Here is a 17082-nt window from a genome sequence, read left to right as displayed (position 1 = left end):
CAGGGGATGAGCTTCCGCAGACCAGAGTGGGTCATTGTCACGACCGACGCCAGTCGGTTGGGCTGGGGCGCGGTCTGGGGACCCCTGAAAGCTCAGGGTCTTTGGTCTCGGGAAGAATCTCTTCTCCCGATAAATATTCTGGAACTGAGAGCGATATTCAATGCTCTCAATGCTCTCAAGGCTTGGCCTCAGCTAGCAAAGGCCAAATTCATACGGTTTCAATCAGACAACATGACGACTGTTGCGTACATCAACCATCAGGGGGGAACAAGGAGTTCCCTGGCGATGGAAGAAGTGACCAAAATCATTCAATGGGCGGAGGCTCACTCCTGCCACTTGTCTGCAATCCACATCCCAGGAGTGGAAAATTGGGAAGCGGATTTTCTGAGTCGTCAGACATTTCATCCGGGGGAGTGGGAACTCCATCCGGAAATCTTTGCCCAAATTACTCAATTGTGGGGAATTCCAGACATGGATCTGATGGCCTCTCGTCAGAACTTCAAGGTTCCTTGCTACGGGTCCAGATCCAGGGATCCCAAGGCGACTCTAGTAGATGCACTAGTAGCACCTTGGACCTTCAAACTAGCTTATGTATTCCCGCCGTTTCCTCTCATCCCCAGGCTGGTAGCCAGGATCAATCAGGAGAGGGCATCGGTGATCTTGATAGCTCCTGCGTGGCCACGCAGGACTTGGTATGCAGACCTGGTGAATATGTCATCGGCTCCACCATGGAAGCTACCTTTGAGACGAGACCTTCTTGTTCAAGGTCCGTTCGAACATCCGAATCTGGGCTCACTCCAACTGACTGCTTGGAGATTGAACGCTTGATCTTATCAAAGCGAGGGTTCTCAGATTCTGTCATTGATACTCTTGTTCAGGCTAGAAAGCCTGTAACTAGAAAAATCTACCACAAAATATGGAAAAAATATATCTGTTGGTGTGAATCTAAAGGATTCCCTTGGGACAAGATAAAAATTCCTAAGATTCTATCCTTTCTTCAAGAAGGTTTGGAGAAAGGATTATCTGCAAGTTCTCTGAAGGGACAGATTTCTGCCTTGTCTGTGTTACTTCACAAAAAGCTGGCAGCTGTGCCAGATGTTCAAGCCTTTGTTCAGGCTCTGGTTAGAATCAAGCCTGTTTACAAACCTTTGACTCCTCCTTGGAGTCTCAATTTAGTTCTTTCAGTTCTTCAGGGGGTTCCGTTTGAACCCTTACATTCCGTTGATATTAAGTTATTATCTTGGAAAGTTTTGTTTTTGGTTGCAATTTCTTCTGCTAGAAGAGTTTCAGAATTATCTGCTCTGCAGTGTTCTCCTCCTTATCTGGTGTTCCATGCAGATAAGGTGGTTTTGCGTACTAAACCTGGTTTTCTTCCGAAAGTTGTTTCTAACAAAAACATTAACCAGGAGATAGTCGTGCCTTCTTTGTGTCCGAATCCAGTTTCAAAGAAGGAACGTTTGTTGCACAATTTGGATGTAGTTCGTGCTCTAAAATTCTATTTAGATGCTACAAAGGATTTTAGACAAACATCTTCCTTGTTTGTTGTTTATTCTGGTAAAAGGAGAGGTCAAAAAGCAACTTCTACCTCTCTCTCTTTTTGGCTTAAAAGCATCATCAGATTGGCTTACGAGACTGCCGGACGGCAGCCTCCTGAAAGAATCACAGCTCATTCCACTAGGGCTGTGGCTTCCACATGGGCCTTCAAGAACGAGGCTTCTGTTGATCAGATATGTAAGGCAGCGACTTGGTCTTCACTGCACACTTTTACTAAATTTTACAAATTTGATACTTTTGCTTCTTCTGAGGCTATTTTTGGGAGAAAGGTTTTGCAAGCCGTGGTGCCTTCCATCTAGGTGACCTGATTTGCTCCCTCCCTTCATCCGTGTCCTAAAGCTTTGGTATTGGTTCCCACAAGTAAGGATGACGCCGTGGACCGGACACACCTATGTTGGAGAAAACAGAATTTATGTTTGCCTGATAAATTGCTTTCTCCAACGGTGTGTCCGGTCCACGGCCCGCCCTGGTTTTTTAATCAGGTCTGATAATTTATTTTCTTTAACTACAGTCACCACGGTATCATATGATTTCTCCTATGCAAATATTCCTCCTTTACGTCGGTCGAATGACTGGGGAAGGCGGAGCCTAGGAGGGATCATGTGACCAGCTTTGCTGGGCTCTTTGCCATTTCCTGTTGGGGAAGAGAATATCCCACAAGTAAGGATGACGCCGTGGACCGGACACACCGTTGGAGAAAGCAATTTATCAGGCAAACATAAATTCTGTTTTTCTGCATAGAAACCGTTATATCAGGTCTCCCACTGTTTTAATATGAGTGGGAGGGGCCTTTTTTTAGCGCCTTGTTGCGCAGTTAAAATTCTAGCACAGTCTTCCTGCTTCTTCCTCCTTGATGCAGGACGTCTCTATAGAGCTCAGGGGTCTTCAAAATTCGTTTTTGAGGGAGGTAATCAGTCACAGCAGACCTGTGACAGTGTGTTTGACTGTGATAAAAGCGTTAAATCTTAATTTGATATCCGTTTTTGGCTATTGAGGGGTTAATCATCCTTTTGCTAATGGGTGCAATCCTCTGCTAATTAATACATTTACCGTTAAGAATTGTTGATTATAACTGAATTAGTTCTTTGTTATTCAACTGTGTTTTTTAAAAGCGCTGCAGCGTTTTTTTTTATATTGCTTGTAAACTTATTGAAAGTAATTTCCAAGCTTGCTAGCTTCATTGCTATTCTGTTTAAACATGTCTGATACAGAGGAATCTGCTTGTTCATTATGTTCAAAAGCCGATGTGGAGCCCAATAGAAATATGTGTACCAATTGTATTGATATTACTTTGAATAAAAGTCAATCTGTACCGATAAAGAAATTATCACCAGACAACGAGGGGGAAGTTATGCCGTCTAACTCTCCTCACGTGTCAGTACCTTCGTCTCCCGCTCGGGAGGTGCGTGAGATTGAGGCGCCAAGTACATCAAGGCACTTACAAATCACTTTACATGATATGGCTAATGTTATGAAAGAAGTATTATACAATATGCCCGAGTTAAGAGGCAAGCGCGATAGCTCTGGGTTAAGGACAGAGCGCGCAGATGACACGAGAGCCATGTCTGATACTGCGTCACAATTTGCAGAACAGAGAGCTTCATTCTGTGGGTGACGGTTCTGATTCGGGGAGACCGGATTCAGAAATTTCAAATTTTAAATTTAAGCTTGAGAACCTCCGCGTGTTGCTAGGGGAGGTGTTAGCGGCTCTGAATGATTGTGACACTGTGGCAATCCCAGAGAAATTATGTAGGCTGGATAAATACTATGCGGTACCGGTGTGTACTGACGTTTTTCCTATACCAAAAAGGCTTACAGAAATTATTAGCAAGGAGTGGGATAGACCTGGTGTGCCCTTTTCCCCTCCTCCGATATTTAGAAAAATGTTCCCTATAAACTCCGCCACACGAGATTTATGGCAGACGGTCCCTAAGGTGGAGGGAGCAGTTTCTACTTTAGCCAAGCGTACCACTATCCCGGTGGAGGATAGTTGTGCTTTCTCAGATCCAATGGATAAAAAAATTAGAGGGTTACCTTAAGAAAATGTTTGTTCAACAAGGTTTTATATTACAGCCTCTTGCATGCATTGCGCCTGTCACTGCTGCAGCGGCATTCTGGTTTGAGTCTCTGGAAGAGGCGATTCGCACAGCACCATTGGATGAGACTTTGAGCAAGCTTAGAACGCTTAAGCTAGCTAATGCGTTTGTTTCGGATGCCGTAGTGCATTTAACCAAACTTACAGCTAAGAATTCCGGATTCGCCATACAGGCGCGCAGAGCGCTATGGCTTAAATCCTGGTCAGCAGATGTAACTTCTAAATCTAAACTACTGAATATTCCTTTCAAAGGGCAGACCTTATTCGGGCCCGGCTTGAAGGAAATTATTGCTGACATTACTGGAAGTAACAGCCACACCCTTCCTCAGGACAGGGCCAAATCAAAGGCCAAACAGTCTAATTTTCGTGTCTTTCGTAATTTCAAGGCAGGAGCAGCATCAACTTCCTCCGCTCCAAAACAGGAAGGAACTACTGCTCGTTACAGGCAAGGCTGGAAAGGCAACCAGTCATGGAACATGGGCAAGCAGGCCAGAAAGCCTACTTCCGCCCCTAAGACAGCATGAAGACAGGGCCCCCTTTCCGGAGACGGATCTAGTGGGGGGCAGACTTTCTCTCTTCGCCCAGGCCTGGGCAAGAGATGTACAGGATCCCTGGACGTTGGAGATTATATCTCAGGGATACCTTCTGGATTTCAAAACTTCTCCTCCACAAGGGAGGTTTCATCTGTCAAGGTTATCAACAAACCTAGTAAAGAAAGAGGCATTTCTACAATGTGTACAAGACCTCTTAGTGATGGGAGTGATCCACCCAGTTCCGCGAACGGAACAAGGGCAAGGGTTTTACTCAAATCTGTTTGTGGTTCCCAAAAAAGAGGGAACCTTCAGACCAATCTTAGACTTAAAAATCTTAAACAAATTCCTAAGGGTTCCATCATTCAAGATGGAAACCATTCGGACCATCCTACCCATGATCCAAGAGGGTCAATATATGACCACAGTGGACTTAAAGGATGCCTACCTTCACATACCGATTCACAAAGATCATTATCGGTACCTAAGGTTTGCCTTTCTAGAAAGGCATTACCAGTTTGTAGCTCTTCCCTTTGGGTTAGCTACGGCTCAGAGAATTTTTACAAAGATTCTGGGTTCAATTCTGGCGGTACTAAGACCGCGAGGCATAGCGGTGGCTCCGTACCTAGACGACATTCTGATACAAGGGTCAAGTTTTCAAAATGCAAAATCTCATACAGAGATAGTTCTAGCATTTCTGAGGTCGCATGGGTGGAAAGTGAACATGGAAAAGAGTTCTCTGTTTCCACTCACAAGGGTCCCTTTCCTAGGGACTCTTATAGATTCGGTAGAGATGAAGATTTACCTGACGGAGTCCAGGTTATCAAAACTTCTAAATGCTTGCCGTGTCCTTCATTCCATTCCAAGCCCATCAGTAGCTCAGTGCATGGAAGTAATCAGCTTAATGGTCGCGGCAATGGACATAGTGCCATTTGCGCGCCTGCATCTCAGACCGCTGCAATTATGCATGCTAAGTCAGTGGAATGGGGATTACTCAGATCTGTCCCCTTTACTGTATCTGGACCAGGAGACCAGGGATTCTCTTCTCTGGTGGTTGTCTCGGGTTCATCTGTCCAAAGGAATGACCTTTCGCAGACCAGATTGGACGATTGTAACAACAGATGCCAGCCTACTAGGCTGGGGCGCAGTCTGGAACTCCCTAAAGGCTCAGGGATCGTGGACTCAGGAGAAGAAACTCCTTCCAATAAACATTCTGGAATTAAGAGCAATATTCAATGCTCTCCTAGCTTGGCCTCAGTTAGCAACACTGAGGTTCATCAGGTTTCAGTCGGACAACATCACGACTGTAGCTTACATCAATCATCAAGGAGGAACCAGGAGTTCCCTAGCGATGTTAGAAGTCTCAAAGATAATTCGCTGGGCAGAGTCTCACTCTTGCCACCTGTCAGCGATCTACATCCCAGGCGTGGAGAACTGGGAGGCGGACTTTCTAAGTCGCCAGACTTTTCATCCGGGGGAGTGGGAACTTCATCCGGAGATATTTGCTCAACTGATTCTTCGTTGGGGCAAACCGGAACTGGATCTCATGGCATCTCGCCAGAACGCCAAGCTTCCGTGCTACGGATCCAGGTCCAGGGACCCGGGAGCGGTGCTGGTAGATGCACTAGCAGCCCCTTGGGTTTTCAACATGGCTTATGTGTTTCCACCTTTTCCGCTTCTGCCTCGACTGATTGCCAAGATCAAACAGGAGAGAGCATCAGTGATTCTGATAGCGCCTGCGTGGCCACGCAGGACCTGGTATGCAGACCTAGTGGACATGTCGTCCTGTCCACCATGGTCTCTGCCTCTGAGGCAGGACCTTCTAATTCAGGGTCCTTTCAACCATCCAAACCTAATTTCTCTGAGGCTGACTGCATGGAGCTTGAACGCTTGATTCTATCGAAGCGTGGTTTCTCGGAGTCGGTTATTGATACGTTAATACAGGCTCGGAAACCTGTGACCAGAAAAATTTACCATAAGATATGGCGTAAATATTTATATTGGTGTGAATCCAAGAGTTACTCATGGAGTAAGGTTAGGATTCCTAGGATATTGTCTTTTCTACAAGAGGGTTTAGAAAAGGGTTTATCCGCTAGTTCGCTAAAGGGACAGATTTCTGCTCTGTCTATTATTTTACACAAGCGTCTGGCAGAGAATCCAGACGTCCAGGCTTTTTGTCAGGCTTTGGCTAGGATTAAGCCTGTGTTTAAAGCTGTTGCTCCTCCGTGGAGCTTAAACTTGGTTCTTAAAGTTCTTCAGGGTGTTCCGTTTGAACCCCTTCATTCCATTGATATTAAGCATTTATCTTGGAAAGTTCTGTTTTTGATGGCTATTTCCTCGGCTCGAAGAGTCTCTGAGTTATCTGCCTTACATTGTGATTCTCCTTATCTGATCTTTCATTCAGACAAGGTAGTCCTGCGTACTAAACCTGGGTTTTTACCTAAGATTGTTTCCAACAGGAATATCAATCAAGAGATTGTTGTTCCATCATTATGTCCTAATCCTTCTTCAAAGAAGGAACGTCTTTTGCATAATCTAGACATGGTCCGTGCCCTGAAGTTCTACTTACAGGCAACTAAAGATTTTCGGCAAACTTCTTCTCTGTTTGTCGTTTACTCTGGACAGAGGAGAGGTCAAAAGGCTTCGGCTACCTCTCTCTCTTTTTGGCTTCGTAGCATAATACGTTTAGCCTATGAGACTGCTGGACAGCAGCCTCCTGAAAGAATTACAGCTCATTCCACTAGAGCTGTGGCTTCCACCTGGGCCTTTAAGAATGAGGCCTCTGTTGAACAGATTTGCAAGGCTGCAACTTGGTCTTCACTTCATACTTTTTCCAAATTTGACACTTTTGCTTCTTCGGAGGCTGTTTTTGGGAGAAAGGTTCTACAGGCAGTGGTTCCTTCTGTTTAATGTTCCTGCCTTGTCCCTCCCATCATCCGTGTACTTTAGCTTTGGTATTGGTATCCCATAAGTAATGGATGACCCGTGGACTGAACACACTTAACAAGAGAAAACATAATTCATGCTTACCTGATAAATTTATTTCTCTTGTAGTGTGTTCAGTCCACGGCCCGCCCTGTCTTTTTTGAGGCAGGTTCTAAATTTTAAATTATAACTCCAGTCACCACTGCACCCTATAGTTTCTCCTTTCTCGTCTTGTTTCGGTCGAATGACTGGATATGACATGTGAGGGGAGGAGCTATATAGCAGCTCTGCTTGGGTGATCCTCTTGCAACTTCCTGTTGGGAAGGAGAATATATCCCATAAGTAATGGATGACCCGTGGACTGAACACACTACAAGAGAAATAAATTTATCAGGTAAGCATAAATTATGTTTTTTTGGATTTTTACTCTGGTGCAGATGCTCATTTATTTAGTAAAGTATCTTTTTGATTTCTGACAATGAAAATGGGTTTCCTTGTACTTGCACTTCCATTCATCTATAAACGTGTTGTCTATCCAAGAAAACCTTGAATGGTAGGCCCTTTATAGGCTAGAAGTTGTCAGAAGCCTATTTTATCATGTCAATTGAACCTTAAAGAGTTTCTCTATCAAGAATTTGCATATTTCAATGGCCTCAGGGCCTATTGTACACAGGCAGTCTCAACATCCTGAGATGTAGAACTATAAAAACCACTTCCTGAAATTTGCTAGGCGTTTGGAATGCTCACTACAAACAATATTGTTATCATTTAGCTGGCTCAAAATGTGGGGGACATTTCTTAACTTAGTTATAATTTAAATAAGTGTTTGTATTTTCCAGTATATTTATTTGTTTTTGTTTCTTTTTCATACCCATTTTTTTGCATTGCTTTATACTTATGTTACCAGCTAAGTGTTACCTAGGTGAGCCAAGATAAATAAAATATTAATCCAATATACATAAATATCTATAGCATGGTTCATATCCTAGTTAACACTCATCAGGATCCCATAAACATTTATCCTGATATGGCAATTCATTAAGATATAGGCTACCATCTAGGGGAGGTTTCCTTTAAGGTGGTTTGGGGGGCAGTTTTCTGAGATAAGGCAGCCTTACCTGGTAAGAGTTAACTAAGTTATACACCAAGATCTGGACATTCCTTTATTTTTATTTGATTTATTGTTTTGTTTTTTGCCACTTTTCTATCATTTAATCATTCTCAATTATTGTGGTAAAAAACTAACAAACATATATTTTGTTTCCCCCAAAAAGTGAAAGAAGAATGGTATGCCAGAATAACTAAACTAAGGAAAATCGTTGACCAACTATTTAGTAAAAAGTTTGGTAAGTTTTTAACTTTACATTGTATTTTATTTTGGAATATGTTTCCCTCCATTTTACTGACCACTGATGTGTTATCAGCTTTCCTGTTAAAATGGATCATACATAAGAATATTATGCATTTTTGCTGCCATTTATCTTTTTCAAAGCTTTAGTGAAAGTTTGTGCACATTCAGATATTTAGGTTTATTAAGCTTTTTCTGTGTTCTGCAGCGGAAGCTTTGGGGAAAACTGAGCCCATGGCTGTCCCTTACCAGAAATTTGAGGCAAACCCTAATGATATGTATGTAGAGGGGCTGCCAGACAACATTCCTTTTCGCAGTCCATCCTGGTATGGGATTCCCAGACTGGAGAAAATTATTCAGGTTGGCAATAGAATCAAGTTTGTGATTAAAAAGTAAGTGCAGCATATATCTACCTTCTTTAGAAAAATAATGTATTTTATATATTTGGTAGAGTACAAATGTGTGTATTTGTGTGTGTATGTATGTATATGTATATATATATATATATATATATATATATATATACAGGTATATATATATATATATATAAACATACATACACAGAGCATTGTTCTGCTCAATATTCTATAACAGCCCATCTAAAAATGTTGTGGTGCCATCTAAGCACGATAACACATGGCAAGGCTTGTAACTTTGAAAAGTTTATTTCACAATGTCCCTTTAACAGAAAAACAGCTTTTATTGAACACATTTTCTATATATATATATATATATATATATATATATATATATATATATTAGGGCTGGGCGATATTGGGGGGGAGCGCAATTTTTTTTCACATCAGCACCCCCCTGTAACCCCGCACCCTCTGTAACCTACATAAGACCCATCAGCTCCCACTGTAACCCCGCACCCCCTGTAACTCCCATAAGCCTCCCTCTGTAAGCTACAAATGTCCTATCCGCTCCCACTGTAACCCCCAATAAGCACCCCCTTTAACATCATAAGCACCACCTGTAACCACCATCAGCCCCCAGCCCACATAAGTCCCAGCGCACCCCCCTCCCTGTAACCCGCATCAGCCACAGTGCATTCCCCCTCCCTGTAACCTGCATCAGTCACATCGCTCCCCGGTATGTCGACCCCGCTCCCTGTAACCTGCATCAGCCACAGTGCTCCCCGGTAAGTCGCCCCCCCCTCCCTGTAACCCGCATCAGCCACAGCGCTCTCCGGAATGTCGGCTCAATGACGCAAGGCGGACACGGCAAGTCGGCGGCCCTCCTGTTCGTCATAGCTGACGTCAAATAGAACGGGCTAAAAATTGCATACTCTCACGGTTTTAAATCCGTGGCAATTAATCGCAGTTTAAAATCGCATCCGCGATTAACCGTGCAACCCTAAAATATATATATAATGTTATTGAATAGTGAGCAGAACAACGCTCTGTGTGTGCTGTCATGCTCTTAATGGGCATCCCTGAATCAAAAGATTTGCATTTTATAGTTTCTCTTTTTTATATATGGATTGTACTTTGTGCATTTCTATTAATTTCATATATAGGGTAGATTACAAGTGGCACGCTAAAGTTAGCATGGGTCTCAATAAGCAATATTGCAACCACACTAACCTCCGCTTGTATTACACGTTGAAAGTAAACAGGTGCAAAACTTTGCACTCATTGCGTTAGTATGAGTGAAGACCTCGCAAGTGTAAGGGTTAAAAAAAAAAATGTATACTAAACACAACATAAATTAAAATAAAGTAACAATATATACACTATCTGATAAAAAAATATTCATTTAAAAATTCATATATTTTATAAGGGTTAAAAAAAGGGTATATGACAAGGTGTTTGACTGGAAAGTGCTATATTGTAAATATGTATATGTAATCAGCAAGCGCTACTCAGGTGCTTAACCAAAGATGGGCCGGCTGAGCCGTAAGCTTTTCTGCTTTTTCAAATAAAGATACCAAGAGAACGAAGAAAAATTGAAAATAGGAGTAAATTAGAAAGTTGCTTAAAAATTGCATGCTCTATCTGAATCATGAAAGAAAAAAATTGGGTTCAGTATCTCTTTAATAACAGCAATCTTAGGGTAGGCAGTAAATGTCCTTGCAAATAGACTCTTTTTTTTTTTAAGATGACTCTCAGTAACTTTATTTATTTTTTTGCAGGCCAGAACTGCTTACCCAGACTTCAGCAGAGACTGTTCAAAACAGAACGCAAGCAGGAGGTATGTATATTACCCATCAAGAATACTGTTTCATTTAGTTTTTAGCACGTCAGTGTTTGTGTCTGACATTGATGACTTAATAATCAGATACTCGTAGTGAGTTATCTGCCCTATCATTATTATAGTATATATATATATACACATATATATATATATATATATATATATATATATATAGTATATTCCCTTGCCTACTTTAATTAACTCGATATTGGGGTATTAATAAGTAGGTCGTCTGCTCAAGGGATAATAGTGGCCTTTTCCAAACCTATGGGGCATTTACATCTAATCCAGTTATTTTGTTGCTTGCTTTTGCTGTTGGTTAAGTTTCATTAGTTGGCTGGATATTGATGATTTTGCATAAAATCTTTAACTGCCCATTATTAGATTAATGCAAAGTTAGCATAGTGGCCCAGTTTATTTTCAGTGCTTCCATCCAGGATAATCCACACAATTTGTAGATGACTCGCACCTTTATCAAATAAACCTTCCTTAAAAATGTTTTTATTATTTATTTATTTAAGTCCTTATCCTTGTGTACCAGATTGTATGAGACGGTATGAGGTCCTTTATGTGTACTAATGACTAATAAAAGATTTTTCTCTTTTTTTTCTCTTATCTAAGAGAGTCACACATTAGCTCACCCATTATGGGCATGCAGCTCATGAAGCTCACACATAACTTATATGAAACCTAGAGAGCTCATGTGCAAGAGGATAGTGGCTCATCTAGAACATGAACTCATCCCATTTGGTTGTTCTGTAATATGGATACAGATCAGAGAGAGCATTCAGCCAACAGGCGTACAGTTCTTGGGTTCCACATACAACATGCAGCTCAAACAGCTTAATCGCAACCAATGTTCTCTGTAATTATTTTGAGTAAAGTGTGCAAACATGTCCACCTATGCAAATTTTGGCCAAGTGACTAAAATGTATGGGCACTTTATTCTTCATTCTATTTGGAACTTTAAAATGTTGTTAAGGTAGTAACATTCACACACTCTCTCTTTCACATTCTTACACACTCTCTTTTATTCTCTTAGACACACCTACACCCTCTCAACTACCCTCCACCCACCCTCATACCAACTCTTTCACCCACCCTCACACCAGCCCTCATACCCACCCTTACACCAACCCTCACACCCACTTGTACACGCGCACACTTTAGAGGGAATAGTGCTCGCAACAAACACAAACTTTTTCAGTTCTTCTCGAAGAGTGCTAGCTGCAGGGTCCTCCTAATTTAATTTATTTTAGCTTGCAACATTTTTTGTTTAAATCTTTTTCGGTCTTACCAATTTTAAGTTATTATTTTGTGGGGTTTACTCAGTAATTCATAATAAGTCTGGAACTGTAGTGAATAGGTGCCATAAAATAACTAATGGCACTGAAATGTTGCATACATAAGACTTGGAGTAACATTGCCTTTTCATTCATAAGGCAGCGAGAGTCCACAAACCATTACTCCTGGGATTTAACTCCTGGCCACTAGGAGAAGGCAAATATACCCAACATTCTACGGAATCTTTTAATCCCTCTTACCTCACTGATATCCCAGTCTTCATCTTATTAATGGAGCTTGATGCAGCTGTTTCTGCATCAACCGACATACGGAGTCGGCATTTATCGATGTGCGGCGGACATGATCACTACAGCAGATCATATCTGTCTGCACTTTCATAAATCGGCCCCCATTAGTTAAGAGATTTTCTCTTGTAAGGTGTATCCAGTCCACGGGTTCATCCATTACTTGTGGGATATTCTCCTTCCCAACAGGAAGATGCAAGAGGACACCCACAGCAGAGCTGTCTATATAGCTCCTCCCCTAACTGCCACCCCCAGTCATTCGACCGAAGACAAGCAAGAAAAAAGGAGAAACTATAGGGTGCAATGGTGACTGTAGTTTAAAAATAAAAAACACCTGCCTTAAAGTGACAGGGCGGGCCGTGGACTGGATACACCACAAGAGAAAGAAATTTATCAGTTAAGCATAAATTTTGTTTTCTCTTGTAAGGTGTATCCAGTCTACGGGTTCATCCATTACTTGTGGGATATTCTCCTTCCCAACAGGAAGTTGCAAGAGGACACCCACAGCAGAGCTGTCTATATAGCTCCTCCCCTAACTGCCACTCCCAGTCATTCTCTTGCAACTCTCAACAAGAAAGGAAGTATCAAGAGATATGTGGTGACTTAGTGTAGTTTTACCTTCAATCAAGAGTTTGTTATTTTTAAACGGTACCGGCGTTGTACTGTTTTTCTCTCAGGCAGAAATTAGAAGAAGAATTCTGCCTGGAGATTTGATGATCTTAGCGGTTTGTAACTAAGGTCCATTGCTGTTCTCACACATAACTGATGAATATGGGAAAACTTCAGTTGGGGGAACGGCCTGCAGATTACCTGCTTTGAGGTATGTTCAGTATTTGTATTTCTTGAGAGAGGAATAAGTTCTAGAAAATGCTGACAGAGCCTTGTATATTTGAGGTAAGCCTGATGCAGTGATTTAATAGCGACTGGGATCATGCTTACATAACAGGGAAATACTCATGTTAATATTCATATTGCTTAGTGACAAAACGTTTACATGATTTCAAATAAATAGGACGTTTTTTCTCTGAGGGAGATAAGTCTTTATTTGGGGCCTAGTTTCCACATGGCTAGTCAGATACTCCTAGGAGTATTTTCTTAAGGCCCCCCTGACATCCAGTACATGGTGGGAGGGGCCTATTTCAGCGCTCTAACTGTGCAGTTTTAATACAGACTGAGACATCCAGCTTCCCTAGAAGAGTCCTCTGGCATCAGAGAACCATTTCAAAGGGGTTATTTCTGCACAAAATCGTATTTAAGGGCAGGTAGGAGCCTCAGCAGAGCTGTGGCATGGTGCTCAATTGATTTTTAACGTTTTTTTAACGTTTTTCAATCCGGTTTGGGGCTTAAGGGGTTAATCATCCATTTGCAAGTGGGTGCAATGCTGCTTTAGTCCCTTATTCACACTGTAAAAATTTCAAAGATTTTACTGTATTTTTTCACTGTTTTGCAGTTTAAGTGCTAGTTTTTTTTCTCTTAAAGGCACAGTAACTTTTTTGTTTAATTGCTGTTTCACCTTTATTAAAGTGTTTTCCAAGCTTGCTTGTCTCATTACTAGTCTGTTAAACATGTCTGACATAGAGGAAACTCCTTGTTCAATATGTTTGGAAGCCATTGTGGAACCCCCTCTTAGAATGTGTACCAAATGTACTGATATTTCTATAAACTATAAAGACCATATTATGGCGCTTAAAGATTTATCTCCAGGGGATTCTCTGACTGAAAAGAGGGAGATTATGCCATCTAACTCTCCCCATGTGTCAGAACCTATAACTCTCGCTCAAGTGACGCCAAGTACATCTAGCGCGTCTAATTTCTCCAACATAGGTGTGTCCGGTCCACGGCGTCATCCTTACTTGTGGGATATTCTCTTCCCCAACAGGAAATGGCAAAGAGCCCAGCAAAGCTGGTCACATGATCCCTCCTAGGCTCCGCCTACCCCAGTCATTCTCTTTGCCGTTGTACAGGCAACATCTCCACGGAGATGGCTTAGAGTTTTTTAGTGTTTAACTGTAGTTTTTATTATTCAATCAAGAGTTTGTTATTTTGAAATAGTGCTGGTATGTACTATTTACTCAGAAACAGAAAAGAGATGAAGATTTCTGTTTGTATGAGGAAAATGATTTTAGCAACCGTCACTAAAATCCATGGCTGTTCCACACAGGACTGTTGAGAGCAATTAACTTCAGTTGGGGGAACAGTGTGCAGTCTCTTGCTGCTTGAGGTATGACACATTCTAACAAGACGATGTAATGCTGGAAGCTGTCATTTTCCCTATGGGATCCGGTAAGCCATGTTTATTACGATCATAAATAAGGGCTTCACAAGGGCTTATTAAGACTGTAGACTGTTTCTGGGCTAAATCGATTCATTATTAACACATATTTAGCCTTGAGGAATCATTTTATCTGGGTATTTTGATATAATAATATCGGCAGGCACTGTATTAGACACCTTATTCCTTAGGGGCTTTCCCAAAGCTTAAGCAGAGCCTCATTTTCGCGCCGGTGTGGCGCACTTGTTTTTGAGAGGCATGGCATGCAGTCGCATGTGAGAGGAGCTCTGATACTTAGAAAAGACTTTCTGAAGGCGTCATTTGGTATCGTATTCCCCTTTGGGCTTGGTTGGGTCTCAGCAAAGCAGATACCAGGGACTGTAAAGGGGTTAAAGTTTAAAACGGCTCCGGTTCCGTTATTTTAAGGGTTAAAGCTTCCAAATTTGGTGTGCAATACTTTTAAGGCTTTAAGACACTGTGGTGAAAATTTGGTGAATTTTGAACAATTCCTTCATGTTTTTTCGCAATTGCAGTAATAAAGTGTGTTCAGTTTAAAATTTAAAGTGACAGTAACGGTTTTATTTTAAAACGTTTTTGTACTTTGTTATCAAGTTTATGCCTGTTTAACATGTCTGAACTACCAGATAGACTGTGTTCTGAATGTGGGGAAGCCAGAATTCCTATTCATTTAAATAAATGTGATTTATGTGATAATGACAATGATGCCCAAGATGATTCCTCAAGTGAGGGGAGTAAGCATGGTACTGCATCATTCCCTCCTTCGTCTACACGAGTCTTGCCCACTCAGGAGGCCCCTAGTACATCTAGCGCGCCAATACTCCTTACTATGCAACAATTAACGGCTGTAATGGATAATTCTGTCAAAAACATTTTAGCCAAAATGAACCCTTGTCAGCGTAAGCGTGGCTGCTCTGTTTTAGATACTGAAGAGCATGACGACGCTGATATTAATATCTCTGAAGGGCCCCTAACCCAGTCTGATGGGGCCAGGGAGGTTTTGTCTGAGGGAGAAATTACTGATTCAGGGAACATTTCTCAACAGGCTGAACCTGATGTGATTGCATTTAAATTTAAGTTGGAACATCTCCGCATTCTGCTTAAGGAGGTATTATCCACTCTGGATGATTGTGAAAAGTTGGTCATCCCAGAGAAACTATGTAAAATGGACAAGTTCCTAGAGGTGCCGGGGCTCCCAGAAGCTTTTCCTATACCCAAGCGGGTGGCGGACATTGTTAATAAAGAATGGGAAAGGCCCGGTATTCCTTTCGTCCCTCCCCCCATATTTAAAAAATTGTTTCCTATGGTCGACCCCAGAAAGGACTTATGGCAGACAGTCCCCAAGGTCGAGGGAGCGGTTTCCACTTTAAACAAACGCACCACTATACCCATAGAGGATAGTTGTGCTTTCAAAGATCCTATGGATAAAAAATTAGAAGGTTTGCTTAAAAAGATGTTTGTTCAGCAGGGTTACCTTCTACAACCAATTTCATGCATTGTCCCTGTCGCTACAGCCGCATGTTTCTGGTTCGATGAGCTGATAAAGACGCTCGATAGTGATTCTCCTCCTTATGAGGAGATTATGGACAGAATCAATGCTCTCAAATTGGCTAATTCTTTCACCCTAGACGCCACTTTGCAATTGGCTAGGTTAGCGGCTAAGAATTCTGGGTTTGCTATTGTGGCGCGCAGAGCGCTTTGGTTGAAATCTTGGTCGGCTGATGCGTCTTCCAAGAACAAGCTACTAAACATTCCTTTCAAGGGGAAAACGCTGTTTGGCCCTGACTTGAAAGAGATTATCTCTGATATCACTGGGGGTAAGGGCCACGCCCTTCCTCAGGATCGGCCTTTCAAGGCATAAAATAGACCTAATTTTCGTCCCTTTCGTAAAAACGGACCAGCCCAAAGTGCTACGTCCTCTAAGCAAGAGGGTAATACTTCTCAAGCCAAGCCAGCTTGGAGACCAATGCAAGGCTGGAACAAGGGAAAGCAGGCCAAGAAACCTGCCACTGCTACCAAGACAGCATGAAATGTTGGCCCCCGATCCGGGACCGGATCTGGTGGGGGGCAGACTCTCTCTCTTCGCTCAGGCTTGGGCAAGAGATGTTCTGGATCCTTGGGCGCTAGAAATAGTCTCCCAAGGTTATCTTCTGGAATTCAAGGGACTTCCCCCAAGGGGGAGGTTCCACAGGTCTCAGTTGTCTTCAGACCACATAAAAAGACAGGCGTTCTTACATTGTGTAGAAGACCTGTTAAAAATGGGAGTGATTCATCCAGTTCCATTAAGAGAACAAGGGATGGGGTTCTACTCCAATCTGTTCATAGTTCCCAAAAAAGAGGGAACGTTCAGACCAATCTTAGATCTCAAGATCTTAAACAAGTTTCTCAAGGTTCCATCGTTCAAGATGGAAACCATTCGAACTATTCTTCCTTCCATCCAGGAAGGCCAATTCATGACCACGGTGGATTTAAAGGATGCGTATCTACATATTCCTATCCACAAGGAACATCATCGGTTCCTAAGGTTCGCATTCCTGGACAAACATTACCAG

General features: G+C 42.1%; 1 protein-coding gene across 2 annotated transcripts in view; it reads left to right on the top strand.

Moving 5' to 3' along the window:
• Positions 1-17082, top strand: part of GTF2I (general transcription factor IIi) — a 456346-nt gene that overhangs the window by 195249 nt on the left and 244015 nt on the right. For both annotated transcript variants that reach the window (XM_053707479.1, XM_053707477.1), the window contains 3 exons: positions 8379-8450; positions 8661-8844; positions 10590-10648. In XM_053707479.1, the coding sequence (XP_053563454.1) occupies positions 8379-8450; positions 8661-8844; positions 10590-10648 (315 nt within the window). The remainder of the gene's footprint in view (positions 1-8378; positions 8451-8660; positions 8845-10589; positions 10649-17082) is intronic.

This window comes from Bombina bombina, chromosome 3 (assembly GCF_027579735.1).
Source record: "Bombina bombina isolate aBomBom1 chromosome 3, aBomBom1.pri, whole genome shotgun sequence".
NCBI lineage: Eukaryota > Metazoa > Chordata > Amphibia > Anura > Bombinatoridae > Bombina > Bombina bombina.
The sequence above is the reverse complement of the archived record's forward strand: the minus strand, read 5'-3'. Positions and strand labels throughout refer to the sequence as shown.